This window comes from Bombus vancouverensis, chromosome 3 (genome assembly GCF_051014615.1).
Source record: "Bombus vancouverensis nearcticus chromosome 3, iyBomVanc1_principal, whole genome shotgun sequence".
Taxonomy (NCBI): domain Eukaryota; kingdom Metazoa; phylum Arthropoda; class Insecta; order Hymenoptera; family Apidae; genus Bombus; species Bombus vancouverensis.
This window is the reverse complement of record NC_134913.1, coordinates 2,010,639-2,027,505: the sequence shown is the minus strand read 5'-3', so window position 1 is coordinate 2,027,505 and position 16,867 is coordinate 2,010,639. Positions and strand designations below refer to the sequence as shown.

The 16,867-nt window shown below is 26.6% G+C and overlaps 4 protein-coding genes across 8 annotated transcripts in view; 2 read left to right on the top strand and 2 right to left on the bottom strand.

Moving 5' to 3' along the window:
* The window catches only part of Nca (neurocalcin homolog), a 79,915-nt gene extending 71,077 nt beyond the window's left edge, over nt 1-8,838 (top strand). For 2 of the 3 annotated variants that reach the window (XM_033347045.2, XM_033347046.2), the window contains exons 2-5: nt 478-689; nt 955-1,073; nt 1,388-1,576; nt 1,925-8,838. In XM_033347045.2, coding sequence (XP_033202936.1) covers nt 620-689; nt 955-1,073; nt 1,388-1,576; nt 1,925-2,125 — 579 coding nt within the window. In that variant the 5' untranslated portion in view covers nt 478-619 and the 3' untranslated portion in view covers nt 2,126-8,838. The remainder of the gene's footprint in view (nt 1-477; nt 690-954; nt 1,074-1,387; nt 1,577-1,924) is intronic. The other variant, XM_076617399.1, reaches the window with a different exon arrangement.
* On the bottom strand, nt 8,590-11,563 carry APP-BP1 (Nedd8-activating enzyme E1 regulatory subunit APP-BP1). The gene is made up of 8 exons (XM_033347039.2): nt 11,347-11,563; nt 10,927-11,091; nt 10,659-10,841; nt 10,082-10,577; nt 9,881-10,014; nt 9,600-9,802; nt 9,339-9,475; nt 8,590-9,262 (listed from the first exon to the last, which is right to left on the bottom strand). The coding sequence occupies exons 1-8, from the start codon at nt 11,412-11,414 to the stop codon at nt 9,032-9,034; spliced, it is 1,617 nt and encodes a 538-aa protein (XP_033202930.2). The 5' UTR covers nt 11,415-11,563; the 3' UTR covers nt 8,590-9,031.
* A 228-nt stretch (nt 11,564-11,791) lies between these two features.
* On the top strand, nt 11,792-12,754 carry LOC117164165 (nucleoside diphosphate kinase 6). Of its 2 annotated transcripts, none has more exons than XM_033347056.2 (3): nt 11,792-11,943; nt 12,193-12,496; nt 12,565-12,754. In XM_033347056.2, the coding sequence occupies exons 1-3, from the start codon at nt 11,941-11,943 to the stop codon at nt 12,738-12,740; spliced, it is 483 nt and encodes a 160-aa protein (XP_033202947.1). In that variant the 5' UTR covers nt 11,792-11,940; the 3' UTR covers nt 12,741-12,754. The 2 variants fall into 2 exon arrangements, with proteins under 2 accessions (XP_033202947.1, XP_033202946.1); XM_033347055.2 differs by having other exon boundaries at nt 11,792-12,042.
* LOC117164160 (uncharacterized) lies at nt 12,744-16,130 on the bottom strand. 2 transcript variants are annotated; one of them, XM_076617398.1, is made up of 7 exons: nt 15,987-16,130; nt 15,541-15,905; nt 15,143-15,202; nt 14,475-15,018; nt 14,029-14,352; nt 13,706-13,842; nt 12,744-13,635 (listed from the first exon to the last, which is right to left on the bottom strand). In XM_076617398.1, exons 3-7 carry the CDS (start codon nt 15,174-15,176, stop codon nt 13,475-13,477), a joined length of 1,200 nt encoding a protein of 399 aa, XP_076473513.1. In that variant the 5' UTR covers nt 15,177-15,202; nt 15,541-15,905; nt 15,987-16,130; the 3' UTR covers nt 12,744-13,474. The 2 variants fall into 2 exon arrangements, with proteins under 2 accessions (XP_076473513.1, XP_076473512.1); XM_076617397.1 differs by having other exon boundaries at nt 15,541-16,117.
* Between the last annotated feature and the right edge of the window lie 737 nt (nt 16,131-16,867).

The following is a 16,867-nucleotide window of genomic DNA, read 5'->3' as shown; positions in this document are numbered from 1 at the left end:
CATTTTATTTGTTTTGTAACAATGGTGTGAATGTGTATGACTTTATAGGTGCAAATATAATGTTAACAGTTCGGTTTTTGTGGTGTATGGTGGATCTACACTACCGTTCAGAAGTATAAAAGAAAAAAATTACTGCGGTTAATTAAAAATCATTTAGTCAGAAATCAGCAGGTGTGCGGGTACTTTTGAACGATAGTGCATAAAGAAGTGCACGTTGCATAGCTGTTTCATCTCGCCGCCTCGTCAAGTCGATAAAGGATTGAAACAATATCAGCGAGTCCATAATCTACTCCGTAGTCCTATCTCCTCCTCCTTTCTCCTCTTCCATCTCTCTTTGAATATGATTCATGAATGTACACATGTTTTCTATGGCCAATGAAGAAAACCGCAAAAGCCCGGTTTCCACTGAGATCATGTAATTCGACAATTTTTTAAACAAATAGGTACAAACACTTATGTACTCTTTCTTGTTTACAGGCGTGCCTGGTGGAAACTACCAGCCACGAAGTGCCTGTTTTAAACGGCACCAGTAGAATAGTAGACTAGTTAGTGCTTAATTATCCACTAATTGAATTCTGAGACCCCTTGACGGAATTTTAAAAGGGGACTTCGAATAACCATGGGAAAACAAAACAGCAAACTGAAGCCAGAAGTATTAGAAGACCTCAAGCAAAATACGGAATTCTCAGGTAGATTTTCATCAATTTTGTTCATATATGTATTTCATTTAACATTCAATTCAATAATAAATAATTCGAAATTCAGTTAACTAATATTTTTTTCACTTTAATTCTATCTAACAGCTAAGAACAAACTCAATAAATCTAAAACTTCTAACAAAGAACTAGGGGGAGAAGGGATTTAACTTTTTAATTTTTATTTGCACATCTCATCGTCAGGCAGATTCATTCAACGTAATACCAACTCAATGAGAAAATGTATGTCTTTTTAAAGATGCTGAAATCCAAGAATGGTACAAAGGCTTCTTGAAGGATTGTCCGAGTGGGCACCTCAGCGTAGAAGAGTTTAAAAAAATATATGGAAATTTCTTCCCTTACGGTGATGCCTCTAAGGTAAATTAAATTATTGATTTATAAAATTTATTGAAGGTATACACGTATTAATTAAATAAAATTAATTCATCTGATAAATGATAAAACTTTTATAATTTTTACATTTTTTCAAAGCATTAATTACTATCAAGCAGTCGTCCTAACTAATTTTCAAAATGTCTGGTTCCAATTTTCTTCTTCTTTTATTACTAAAATTACTAAAAGCACGACTTTCATTAACATTGAAATATGCTCATTTATATACATTTTATCGTAATTATAACTATTTATTTGAGATTGTTCTATCACATTATTCACAAATATGTTACGCGTAGTTTGCAGAACACGTATTCAGAACATTCGACGCGAATGGGGATGGAACAATCGACTTTCGAGAATTTCTATGCGCTCTCAGCGTAACATCTCGTGGTAAACTGGAACAGAAATTAAAGTGGGCCTTCAGCATGTACGATCTTGATGGTAATGGTTATATTTCGCGGCAAGAAATGCTGGAAATTGTGACGGTAAGGATGAAACGATTACGAGGAATGAAAGCTCAATTTTGATAATTTTGCGATACTGGGCTGTGAAGATCTCAAATATTCGATTAATGTATCCATTATAATCGGAAAACGATTTACCAAACAGTAAAAAACAAGATCACAAATATCTTAATTCATTTTAATGCAACCTAATGCCTAGTTAATAGTGGCTTGAAAAATAACAAAAGAATATAATAATAATAGTTTCTTTTTCTCAGCCTCCAGGCCATGAAAAGGGACTCGGTTTACAATTAACTCTTAAATTCAAACAAATACTCGTATTTCATTTATTTCTAAATACTCATATAAAAATACTGCTCTACTTATCAGGCAATCTATAAAATGGTGGGGTCCGTAATGAAAATGCCGGAAGATGAATCTACGCCAGAAAAAAGAACCGACAAGATATTCCGACAGATGGATAAAAACAAGGATGGCAAATTATCGCTCGACGAGTTCATAGAAGGGGCAAAAAGTGATCCGTCTATCGTGCGACTGTTGCAGTGCGATCCTAGTGCACAAGCTCAGTGAGGCCCTGGGCTATTACGCAAGTATTACTGTGTCATCTATATAACAAGGTCGGGACCCGGTCCGATAATGTCCACTAGAAATAAAGCAAATAGAAAAGTTACGTTCATAAAGAAATATCCTGGATCTGAAGGATTCACTTGGAAATCTATCAAAGCATTACTGTTATAATTTAATTCTCTTTATTTAGAAAGATATTTACTTACAAAAATTAGTTAATAATAAACCATAAGAATTCTATTCCTTTCAGAAATTATTACAATTAATTTTATTTTCTTATGAATCGTAATAAATGGTATAGAAAACATTTGATAGGTTTTCACGTGAAATATCTTTACGTAATTATTTACTAAAAAATATAGGTGGTAGAAATAAGAGACATTTGTAAATTGGACCGGAACCCGAATAAGTCCAGGGCCTCTGGGCCCATGGCGCTTGCGCATACCGCAAGCTAGTCTACAAGACTAGTCCAGTCGCTCCGTCTCGTAAACGGATCGGTTTTAACACAACAAGTTTCATATATTTCGATAGTACTATGCTGCGTAGGGACGAATGACTTGTGAAGCTATCGAGAGATCCCGAGAATTTTGATTCGTAATAATTCTAAACAAACGTAGAAATATAGAATACAAAACATGAAATACTACGTATTTCTACGTACGTAGAAATTTTACGACGGACATACTACATATATTACCTGGATCTTGTGGTTGATTTTTCTGATAATTCTAACTATATGTTCCTTTCCGTTCTTGTTATTCGATCACGCTAGTTAGAAGATTATTTAATCTTATATTACTTTTTCTATTTTTTCGATGCTCGCAATCTTACGAAACACTCGTAAAAACCGATTTTTACAAAAGCTCGATGTTGTTGAACAATATTTTTTACGATATAATTGCTTTTAACTACTGTTGACCTTCTTTTAACGAGGCGATTATATATTAGCTATATATTATCATATATTATTACGTATATTAACGTTATCATGTGTTCGCGACCTTCAGTTAAAATTAAACATTATAAATAATGCCCCTCGTCGACACGTTCTCGAGTAATCGTTTTTAGCACAAGTCCCCGTCATACGCAGCTTAAGGGTAAATTAATCTTTAAATGCGTTACATGATTTTTGTAAGCTATTTGCAAAAGCATATTTTATATTAAAAGATAGTAAACGTTTATAATTTTAGCAAAACGCCTTTGATTTTTCAGTACACGCTGTTGTAAAACTGTTAATTACCGAAAAGACTTATTTACGTGGTATCGTACTATATTAGCAACGAATTTAAGCAATTAATGGTCATCGAAATAACAAAGGTCATTGGAAAAGGGTATAAAGCGAAAAGTCTCTTGTTCAACGAAATATCATGCTTTCAGAATGCATGTGTAATATGAAGTTTTGTTCTTCTTTATAGATACGTAACATTTGCTCAAATAGCCATTATGTTTCATTTTATTAACAAATAGCAAAAATGTATAATGAAAGACTGTGGAAATATTGGTATGTTAACGTTAATTGAAATATAATACAATTAAATATTTTTGTAGCTTTAAACACATATTTTTTTCTATTCTAATATTCTACATTAATTTAAATAATCACTTAAAATTTCCGTAAAATTAGATAAACGTTTCTTCCAAGAGCTACACCCCCGTGACCTTTGTTACAATTGCTTTATTAATACACGTTAATTTTGATAGAATAAATTCAGCTAGAAGAATAGAGTAAAATTAATCATCTTCTCGTAAAAGAAGGAAAAAGTGTAAAGTATCATTGCCTATTCAAGTAACTGAATTCATGACGATTTTCAGTTGCTTTTGAGCTACTGAAAACCTACCAAGATTTCGAGCCGAATGGAAGATTTGGACAAAAAGAAATGATGGAAAAAGAAGCAAATGACGAAGAAATGGCAAAGAAAATAAAATGAAAAATGGGAAGCCGAAAGAATCACGCTCACGCGCATAAACTGTTTTAGAGATTTATTTTTACGAGTGCGTATGTCGCGTGTACGTGTGCGAACATGCTATGTGTGCGACTAAGTATTTTAATGTGCATTTGCGCGTATGCATACGAATAGAGAAGAAGCAGCGAATAGTACAGAGTAGCAAAGAATATGAAAGGAGTAATGAGATACAAAACTTTATATAAGGACGACAACAAACTTAGACTTAAAAACAGATGCAAAAAAGAAATAGCGAATAATATAAAATCTCCCATTAGCTATTGTTCAATTAGAATCAATTTATTTTATCACACATTACATATATGTATACGCGACATTGTAACTCTGTTCATTTTTTATCAGTGATACGACATAACAATTTACTGGTTCCTTAATTATAACATGATCGATTTATAACAGAATTTCCATTAATTACGCAAAATAAGATATATATTTGTAAATTTCAATTTACATTTCGACAAATCTTGAAAGATTCGTCGTTGTTCTTTATACGTTATTATTTTTTTCGATATATTAAAATATGATAACCGTTGTTTTATTAATTTTTCTGCCCTGCTTGGTATCACTGGAGAAAATGACCAATACACATATGTTATGATTTTGCACTTGGTCGTTACACTGGCAGTATTGTTTTACAGGAGAGCAACATATTATAAAGATACAAATATGTACATATATACATCCCACATATATATATATATATATATATATATATATATATATATGTATGTATATATATATATGTATATATATATATGTATATATATATATGTATATATTTGTATCAACACATATGTATACCTATTATACTTTCTAAGATGTACATTCTTTCATCTTGTGCTCATTAATAATTAAGGATAAAGACTACATAGTTATATCTTTTATCCACATAGTCACTGTATAAATTAAATAACCTCATTAAAATTAATATATAAGATTCTAAAATAAATCTTGAATTTTTCTCGCTATTCAATAGGACATAAATAGCAACACGAAAGGAGAAAATTAGTAATTATAAAAAAGAATGATGACTTTGCCTTCTGAAATATACAAAAAGAAAGAGAAGGGAAAATGAAGAAAATTCTATTTAGGTAAAGTAGGATCGATATTTTACATTCAGTACTAGTTGACACAAAATGTAATTATTGTATCTTAAAACAGGAGAAGCAATAAGCAAGAAAAAAAAAGTAAATCGCGACTAAATTAGCACGATTTTAAAATCGGTGATGTCGTGTAATTTTTATAATTTCACAGTCGCCCAGTATTTAACAATTTTCTAACAGTTTTTTTATGAAACAAGCACTTAAGATGGATATTAAGTCGTGTCAATTCGTTAAAACACGAGTAGTATTAGTCAGTTAATATAATTCATGAATTGAAAAATAGAAGGAAGAAACATTTTACGATGAATTAAAAGCTATTGAATTGTATGTAATTAAAAAGTTCTCCAAACGTACCGTTGTATATATTAATTCTTTCTTCTCATTACGTATTCTTCCTTTAATTTATTCCAAAAAATTTTGTTTTCTATCTTATACTTTATAACGATTTTAATTTATTGTTAAAATCATTTTCAAATTATATTATTTTATATGTGACTAGATAATATTAAATTTATATAAAAAAATGATTTTTTGTTAATTTATTTTTAACTTAAAAGATAGTTTCATTAATTTTCAATATAGTATTAGCAAAAATTTGAATACAACATTTTGTTTATCCAATATCTATTAAATTGCTTAAATAATTTTTAGAAAATTTTAGAAATGAGCCTTTAAATAATCAATTAAATGACAACAACAGATATATGCACAAAATAATTTCAACAATGTAAGATGTATGTATTTAAATACGCAAATATCAGGAATGTGACAAGTGTATATAAATATATTTAATTGTATTGTAAACATGAAAGTTTTAAATTGTGACAGATACAACAAAAGCAATTTATTTGATATTACTATTCTTTCCATGATTATTATATATGTATGTATATAAATATATTTTGTTTCTGTCAATAGCACTTATCAAATGTTCTCAAGTATTATACACTCAAACTAAAAAAAATGGAATGATTTGTAATTAAAACACAAAAGTTGATTTATTTGTTGCAAAATTTTCATTCTTATATATTTAATATGTAATCATAGTAGTAAAGAAAAAGTTATAATAACTTCATTTACATTTAAATTTTATAAATTTTCGAAAGATAAAATATTCTTGAAACCTTTAATGGTACAACTATTTTATTAAATTTATTTCTTATGATGAAATTCTATATTTTGTTGCTAATGACATTTTACATAATTAATTTATTAAACTGACAAGTATCAGAATGTACTTTTAAAAAAGAAGAAAGAATGGAACATTAAAAGTATACCTTCTATAAGAAAATGTATGCTTAAGATGAAGGAGGAAAAAATAAAGGAAAAAATAATACTATGAAATGAATATGAAATATAAGTTCAAAATGCTGCAATTAAGAATGTAAATTTCAACATTCAAGAATTCTCATAAAGTAGTTATATGTACTTCATTTTTTTAAACATTAGATACAATACATATATTAAATAATATAAATTTTGTTCAAATTTATTTAAAAAAAGATATCAGTGATGACAGAAAAATTATAGCCATTAAGGGTTCCTTTGATATTCTAAAAAAAACTATATCTTACGAAAGAACATTTATAAACTTCGTTAAATTTATTGCTAAAAATTTACTATACTGCTATACCATGCTGATTTATTATAACCCAAGTCAATTGAGAAATCACATGTTACATACTATTGTTCAAATATATGTTATATATTGTTATCGAAAATAACATTTTTATGAATTTCTATGCTGGAATAAGGATTGCAACTAGTAAAATAATATTGAAATAGCATTTACTGCTCGTGTTTATCGTGATATTTCTTCCTAAACTATATAATTTCTTCCTAAAGATAAGATGTATAAAATTCGAATCCAATTACTGAGTGATGATTTTAACTCCTTCCAATAACACTTCATGATTTAATGGTTAAGAAAAAATAAAATTTATGCCAGAGCTATATAGCAACCTTAACACTTTTTCTCTCTATCTCTTAGCATGAAAAGAAATACCTAACACTTTTCTTTCTGTGGGTTTAATAAATGTCAACATTTGTTGCATATTAAAATTTATCTATACTATATTATGATTTTTGCCTAATATTTTAATATTCCTAATAAATTAGAGATTGTTCTTTAGAATGTCAACAGTATAACAGATTACTAATATTTCTTGTACCAAGAACCTATCACAGAAACTTTAATAATACTTCTAACATAGTTGGTCTTATTAATAACTCATGCCTTGAAAATTTTCTGCACTTATAAAAATCTTCTGATACCTATCTTAATAATGATCACAATGGAGTCGTATAGTTTCACAATTAAATAATGTTATACATGCGATATATACATTATCCAAAGCAGTATTGTTTTAATTCATAAAAATCTCATTCTTTTCTTTGTTACTATATCGTCATTATTCTTTATATAACAAATTATTTATGCCCATATTTGAGTAAAATAATTCTGTACTCACAAAAGTGATATTTTTATAGCAAAAGATAAGAATACCTACTGTGTGTGTTTAATAAAGAACATAATAAAGAACAATAAGTGTGTTAATATGTAAGGAAATATGAAAATTTAAAAATAGTCATATAAATAATTTTTTAAGTTATTTATTGTTACACAAGTATTTGTTCCATTCATAAATGGTAGAATAATAATTAAAATTAATAAACAAACTATACGGCTCAAATTTTAACAAACAAAGGAGGTAATAAATGAAATCCTTCACCAAAGATTATAATCCTCTACCGGTGTTTCTCTCATACATTAAAAATAGATGTTCTCCTATTGATATTAATATTGTATCTTTCTTCTTTTACCAATTACTTGTTCATGGTAACTCTGTAATCTTTTGTAATTCTTGATGTCTTCAAAAGTTGAGTATTTTTTAAATCTTTCATCTGTTTCTCTTATGTAGAATTTCACTTGATTGTCTATGGCTCAATATTTTTTATCGCTAGGGATTATTAACAGATTCAGTTTAAGTCTATATATTTATTGGTGCTAAGTGTGTATGTGAAGTACAAAATGTATATTATTAATATTATGTTCATCATTATTACTAAAATCGTTTTGTCAAACTTTTGCTTAACCACTTCCGTGTCAATATCTTTTTAAAGAAATCTATGTAAACCATTGATTATTAAATACAAGCAAAAATTTATCTAAAAGATGTCATGTTAAAAGTAATTTTATTACTTTTATTATTTTATAATTAATAATTCCTGATCAGATACTGAAATGGCTCATGCAAAAGTAAAATATTACATTTTTATATTGTGGTATCCCCAATTATAACAAATAATTAATTAGTTAATTCAGTATATAGTTAATTTACAATCTGTGTAACAATATAATATAAGATACTAATATTGTACAAAGCAAAAGAATTAAAAATCAAAGCACAATTCATCATTTTATTGTTATATTGAGACTAGAACACCGGTACAATATTTGCGTACAATATTGGTTATAAGACATGAAATATTAATTTGCTTTATGCCCTAGACATATTTACTATAAATTAAAATAATAGTTTGTCATAAGTAATGGTTATTAATAGTGATTTATTATTATATATAAGGATAAAATAATTTGTGTATCAATTAATTATTACATTAAAGTGTTGATATTATACTCGTTCAACCTGAGTTTTAATATATCTTAAAACATTTCTAAGTCACATTTCATGACGTTTTTCCATTTTTATAAAATGTATTTTTAAAATGTCATTATATTATATTCAGTCATAAAATGAACAAAATTTATTACGTAAATTATAAAATTGTATATTCTTATTTTATACAGGAGCATACCATTAATTTACTATTTAATAATATTAAAAGAAAAATATTCCAGAACTTGAAGTCACTGCATCATATATAAAGGTATTATGAACTGGTTTATATTGATTTGTAACAAATTTTATAACTTCTTGAGCTGCAAGGCCACCTAAAAATGCTGATACCGAATGCAACTCTGCTCCACCAAATCGACAAAATTCATGAACATAATCATCTTTTACCAATGGTCCACATCCCCATTCATTCAGTAACTTTGTTATGCATGCCTAAACAAAAAGGACAGTTATATAATAATATTCATACTTTTTTCCTATTAAAATAATTATTTTATATGAAATATACCTTAAGCTTAACTATATCAGGTTCTACTTGATCATCAAATTCTCCAGGATATGAATTATATTCTGTTTGAAATTTTTCAACCCCCCTAAGAACAACGTAATAAATCATCATACTCTCAGGATTTTCTAAACATTGCACTGAAAAGAGTAGAAAATTATTAATTACTAATTTATGTCACTCACAGGATGTTTAATATTTTTAAAACTATACAATTATTTTTAATCATTCTGCTTCTAAATTTTATAAGTTATTATATAGTACCTATATTGCTTGCATCAAAAATTTTAGAATCATATTCATTTGCGATACACGTTCCCCTTTGGACATGTATGTTCAAAGCATGTCTGCAAAACAACTTTACATCTCTTTCAGAAATGGAATCTGAAGATTTTCCTAATTGTCGTAACAGTTGCAATGTACGTCGCCATACTGCTTCTGCATCAACTATCGCTTGTTTGTGATATCTACAATAAACAAATTTATCTAAATATACTAGAAAAACGATATCTTTATAATAAATGTCTTATAATAAAGAATCTCACATTTGCTGAAATGTTATATATTTTTCTGTATCTGCTGTCATATCTGGCAAAGTACCTTTTAATGGTAATAATCCACCTCCCTCATTTTCAACAAAATCTTTTATTGCTTTAGCTATAATCCAAAATGAACTACTCTAAAAGTATATTAAATTAGTTTAAAGTAATATTATTCACTTGCATGATAATACTGTTTTGTTATACCTTAGCTGTTAAATTGATGCATTTATCATCATTAAGAATATTCATTACATTCTCTGGAATCTCAGTACATCCTACACATGTATTAACAGCTTTAATAGCTTCTTCAAAATTTTCTTCGCTATTTGCAGTATCATTCTCATCTCTCCTCATTCCTTCTTTTATCATTTCTTTTAATTGACTTTTTTCTTTGTAAGTTTTTGGTAATTCCCCATTATTTAGAATCCAATTTTCTAAAAATTTATACAATATAACTAAGTATGGTATATGAGAGTGATCTTTAAAACTCAATTCATCTAAATTTATGGTGTCAAGATGCTTCTTTAATGTCTCAAATGGTTTATCTAAACGCAAATCTGGAGTTTCATTGTCTGGATGTGTTTCTATGACTGTATGTTCCTTTATTTGAATCCTCATATATGCAATAAATCCTATACTTCTACACACTATTAAAGGTATGTTTAATTCCCAAAGCCTTTGTGACAGAAGAATTAAAGATCTGAAAATTTTTTCTTTTAAAATATATAATTTAAAATAGGTCAAGTTCCTACAATAATTTATTATTTATAATGATTCTTACTTTTCAACTAATGAAGTAGCTACAACAACAGTAAAATTGTTAAAAAAGTCAGGACTATTGCATAAAATTTCTTCAAGTTCCTCATCTATATAATCACCTCTAACATCAGAATTTAACTCTAACAACATTTGTGTTGCTACCTGTGCTCTTGATTTCCCTATACAGTCTGCTTCTAGAAAGAAACTATTTAAAAATACGCATTAAATAAATTTAAAATATTTTGATACAACTCTTTTATGTATAATTATTAACATCTCTGCATATATACTTTGCCCCAATATCTTCATTAGTAACCTTTTTTCCATCTACGATTGTAAATGCCCCAATGCCTGGTAAAACTAAGGATTTTAAAATTTCTGTACCAAGGCCTGTAGCGTTTATGACACAAACATGTGCACTTTCTAACGCAGTTTGACCATGATCACCCCATAACCTATTGGTAATTATTAATATTATTAATATATATAATAATATTAATATTATTAATATATTAATTAATATTAATATTATTAATATATTAATATTATAACTAAATTAATTAACTTATTATAAAAATTTAATTATTCGTCAGGCTGATTAAAGAGAATTATTTTATCATAAATATACAATTACTTCCAATTACCTTTCTGATCCTGAAATAGGATAGGTTTTATATATCTATATATATATATATGTATAAAATCTATACCTTAATTGTCTATCATATTTTCTGTTTTTTTCAGATTGTTCTGGTGATTTCGGAGCTGGTGATGCCATAAGGATAGACTAATAAAAATGGAATAATAATACAACACTTTAGATCAGATGAATTACACTTCTGATCAAACTATTAAACTGACATACACAAAACAACCATAAGCGCAAGTTTACTTATAAACTTTCACAAATCGTCATGAATAGAGCAGTTTCATAGATAGAACATCATAAGAAAAAAGAAGTAACCCCTTACAAACTGAAAAATTCAGTTTAAAATTTTATTGTACGATTTATTGAAATAAATAGTAATTAGCCTACACACGTATATTATTACAGTTGTAATACTGAGTTATTGCAGATAAAATAATCATATATATCACGTTGATTAAATTGATGTATATGTATGTGTTTGGTATATATAATTTATACTCCTGACAAATATAAACAATATTGTATGTAATTTATATTTTGTCGTAAACCTCATTTATTATGTTGCGGGTTGATCGTACATTGTACACCATGCTTTTGAACAAAAAGTTTAAAGTTATTTTTATTGCACTATGAAAATTTTCATTTTTTTATAGAAATGGTAGGTAATTAAAATATTGAAATGCAATCAAAAACATATCTTCAATTAACTTTGGCAATAATTAAACCACATGTTGTTAAATCTCCTTTTGTGCTTCAGGTAAGAGGATATAACCTAAATTTAATGCAAATTTGAGACATATATACAAATGTAAAACTTTTAAACGGCAGCAAAATAGGGTTGGTGGAACAGTTGATTTCCATTTCTGAATAAGATTATAGTAATATTTAAATATTATTGTAATTTCAGAAAATTCGAGATTCAATAATTGACAACAACTTAAAAATTGTCAGATCACGCAGGACAATAATTACTCAAAAAGAAGCAGTGTTATTTTATGAAGAACACAAAGAAAAGTTCTTTTACAATCGTCTTCTGACATTTATGTGTAGTGGCCCATCAGATATTTATATTTTAACAGATCACAATGCTATTGCTAAATGGAGACAATTAATGGGTCCTACAAAAGTTTATCAGGCACAATATACTGCCCGTGATACAATTCGAGGAATGTATGGTCTATCAGATACAAGAAATGCAACGCATGGTTCTGGTATACTCTTCACTTTATAAATCCCCATCTATGTTATTTGTGTATAATATAAAAAAGTGTTCTTTTAGATTCAGTTGCATCTGCAGAGAGAGAAATAAGAATATTCTTTAGTGATTTTAATTTTAAGAAATGGTACGAACATGATGAAAAATATTATAATTTAGGTCAAATTCATTTTGATCCAGTAGCTTTTGTACATACTATTAACACGAGTTTCCCTAATAAAGAACAAGTTACAAAGTAAATATTGTAAATAAAGTATTACTAAATATTTAATAATATAGAATTTTACAAAAGTTGTGTATATTATATACAGTTATTAAATATAAATATACATACATATATATGTATATCTATATAGATGATGTATAATAATTCAGCACCTGACAAAGAAATATCTTCAATATTTAGGAACAATAAAATAAGTTGATATAAATGTATATATTGTAATCTTGTTTTGGTTTGCTCTTTACTTGAGATTTAATAGAAGTACCCTTTGCTTTTATACGAACTTATCAAGGATTAATCTTGATTTTCTCATATTACCTTTTTATATTTAATTATGTATTATCATTAATAAATAATATTTGAAGTTATGAGACATTAAACTTAGTTTCTAAATATACACATAAAATCGATATACTTTCTTTTTAGGGATATTGATCAAAAGGTTTCTTCTTGTTCTTTGGTTAAATATGTAGTTGAATAATCAAGTATACAAGTATTTCAATTGAAAAAAGAAAACTATTATACGTATATGAACTTATTTCATCACTTTCGAGTGCTGCTAAAAAGCATTTCTTAACTACCTTTTTAATTCTTTATGAAACTTCATCAGTTTTCGAGATAAGCTTTTAGGATATTAATGTTTGATTTGATGAACTTTGCAAATTGGTAAAGCTCCATTGAAAAATAAGGAAAAATAATTCCTGTTTCTTATACATTAAATTATATAACTGTATATAAAACAATAACAATTTAAGCATTCATTTTTACATAAACTTTTGGTCTTGAGAAAACTTTTATCCCTTCTTCTAATTTGTTCAGTTGTTTCTCTATTTCAATTTTTCGTCGTTGCGCCCTAAGGGTATCCACTTTTATAGGCATCATATTTAATTCAGTTACATAATCTTGGTAATCTAGAATAGTAATATTGATTTAAATAAACCACGATTTCACTTTAAAAAATTTAATTTTTAAATTACATACTCTTTTTTAACATTTGCAATGTCTCCTTACGCTCATTATCAGGTAATGGAACATGTCCATTTGGACAATTAGGATCCAATTCTTCTACTTTAGCTCTCTGTACCCTTTCTTGAATTTCCTTTCTGTTCTTAATATACCTAATCAAATAGTTTTTCAACAAAAAAGTTTTAGTCAGAAGGTTTAAAATCTAAGAAATAAAATTAAAAATGGTATGTACAAATTATAGATCACTGATGTAATAATTGCTATTTGTAGTAAAAAATATAAGAAAAAATCGAATCAATGAATAATAATAAATATACGTATAATACATATTTACATACCTTGGAACTACACCCATGCGATAATTTGTAGGAAGATTGTTATTATTACTATTATTACTGGTGTTGTTATTCATTTGGGTTGCTATCTTATTAGTTACAGTGGTATGTTCTTTGTTTAATTTAATAAAATTTACTTCTTCTTTAGATAATACAGATTTGGAACTTTTTGTATCATTTTTAGCTTGTGTATTTTTTTCAACGACTCGAATATCTCCTTGATCTAAAGGTGAATTTGTTATACTTCTTGAAGATACATTAACTTCTTCATTTGTATTATCTTTATTTATTGATTCATAACGATTTAAATATTTTTTTGAAGGGTATCTACACAGAGAAATTATTATTAGCAAACTTTAGACTACTATAATAACAATAATAATGATAATGACCTGTACACAAAAATAGCAAATAAAATAACTCTGAATAAAATATACAAATATACATACTTAACTATTCCTTCAGAAAATAGATCATCAATTTCCTGTGTGTCCAGTGTTTGAATACCTTGATTTTTAACTTTAATTTGAACCTTTATATCATTGTCAGTATCTCCAACTGATTTATATGAAAAATTAGGATTTGATGAAATATTCTCATGTAATTTCTGCGTACATTTATGTAATCCTTTATTTTCCTTTTTTCTTTCTTTAATTAATAAATTATTACTTGTTGAATGTATTGTCTTTTTCATAAAAATATTATCTTTGTCTAATGTTGACGCACTTATTTTCTTACACAATTCTTGATGCTGATCTAATTTACTATTTACACTTGTATTCACATTATCATCCTTTTTTGTTCGAAGATTTGTATTAACTTTTGATAAAACATTATTATTTTGATTATTACTATAATTATTATTATTAATTTTTCTACGGTTGGATATTTGTGATTTTTGTACATCTTTTGTTCCTTTATTAATATGTAAGTGATCTATACGACGAAGATTTTTGACATTTTCATGTATGAAATTTTTTCCTTTTACTGATTCTAAAAAAGAAAATATTAATTACTAAATAATTTACAATAAAAATATAGATAACAATCATTATAAATACTAGTAAATATAAAGTTACTATTTTAATATTAATAAATAATTTTGTAAAAGACATACTTGAATCAGGAAAAATGCCTTTTAGCGTTGTCATGTCCAATTGTTATTTAATACTACTGCCTAAAAGTGATATTTTTTTTCTTCGTTAATCCATAAAATAAACAATTACGATTGTAATATTTCTAACTGAATAATTTTTAATGCATAATTTCCTTTACTATTAGCGTTACTAAATAAACAATGTTGTTTATAACTCGAAATATACAATATATAAAAATGATTAGAAAAACAGTATAGCCAACACAATTATTAAATTTATTCTGCTGGGAATTTGTATAAGGTATTAAAAATCATTTTTGTATCCATTTTATGAAAATATACAAAATAATTCTTAGAAGAAAACCTAATTGTGATCATTTTAAATGAACAAAAAAGAAATTGTATAAAAAGATGTTTACCTAATTAATGAGATTATTATTCAGTAATATATTTTTATTAAAACGGATAAGAACATTCAGAAAGCACATTTGCTTTTTTTTTGGTGAGATTACACAATGCTTCTACATGAATTGATTTCTTAAATAATTTTGTCATAATTATAACATATGTATTTATAATATGATACACATTGCAATCATTGTTTATAGTCTATTCAACGTGTTGAGTTGATTGAAGTAAATAAAACCACGTGATCGGGATCCAGATGAAACAGGATTGCTTCACAATCTTGAGATATTATAAAATGAAATACTCCGAAATAGCTTTTGAAGAATGTCTTCCTTCGATGAAAACTACAACTTTGCATACTGAAGGAAAAAATAAACTATAAAATAGGAAATATAAAATTACATTCTCGAATGTTAAATTTCTAAATAAAGAAACCGGACATATTCGTCAAACTAACTTCAGAAAATATATCTCTTAACCTTTAACTAAGTATATTAAATTAGGAAGCAGAGACAAATCTTTTCTACACTAACGAATATAAATCTATTCTTGAAAATCATAATTTGTTAGTACTATAGACTAGACCACGATCGTTGCATATGACTGCACCGGCCAATAACTAGAGTTCCATATACCTTGTGACCAATATCTTTTCCCTTAATAATTTAATTCGTTAAATTGACTACAGTAGATCTGCTGCATCTTTAAATTAATTTTGGTAGAATAAAATCTTGTATATATATTATATCCAAGTTAAAAGGATTATTGTATATAATAAAAAAAATATTAGTGGAAGGTATATTATTCAGATCACTTTTTATTATAATTTTTTAGATAATAAAATTTTATTATTTTGTATTGTTTTAGTTACTGCGTTAGTAAAAATATTTATATATTAAAATAAAATTAAAAATGAAGCTACCTTTAAAATAGTACAATTTATTATTTTTTATACTCATCTTTACTCGAAAATACGATTAGAAACAATAATACCAGATTATATCAGTAATTATGATGAAATTTATATATGGAAAATATATATGCATCTCAAACTATATACTTTCTGTGACTTATTGTATATTATACATTTTTATATAAATAATTGATTACGAAATGATTTATCAAATATGTTATTAATTTTTAAAAATTGTTATTTGAAAGTGAATTATGTAAAAAACGTATTATAGGATATAAATGACACATGATCATGTATTTAGAATTAGACTTGCGAAAATACCAGTGTAGCTTCTTTATTTAAATTGATGTTAACATTTTAACAATTATTAAATAATATGAATGAAATATAAATAATAACACGTGTTTAAAGCGAACGCTTTG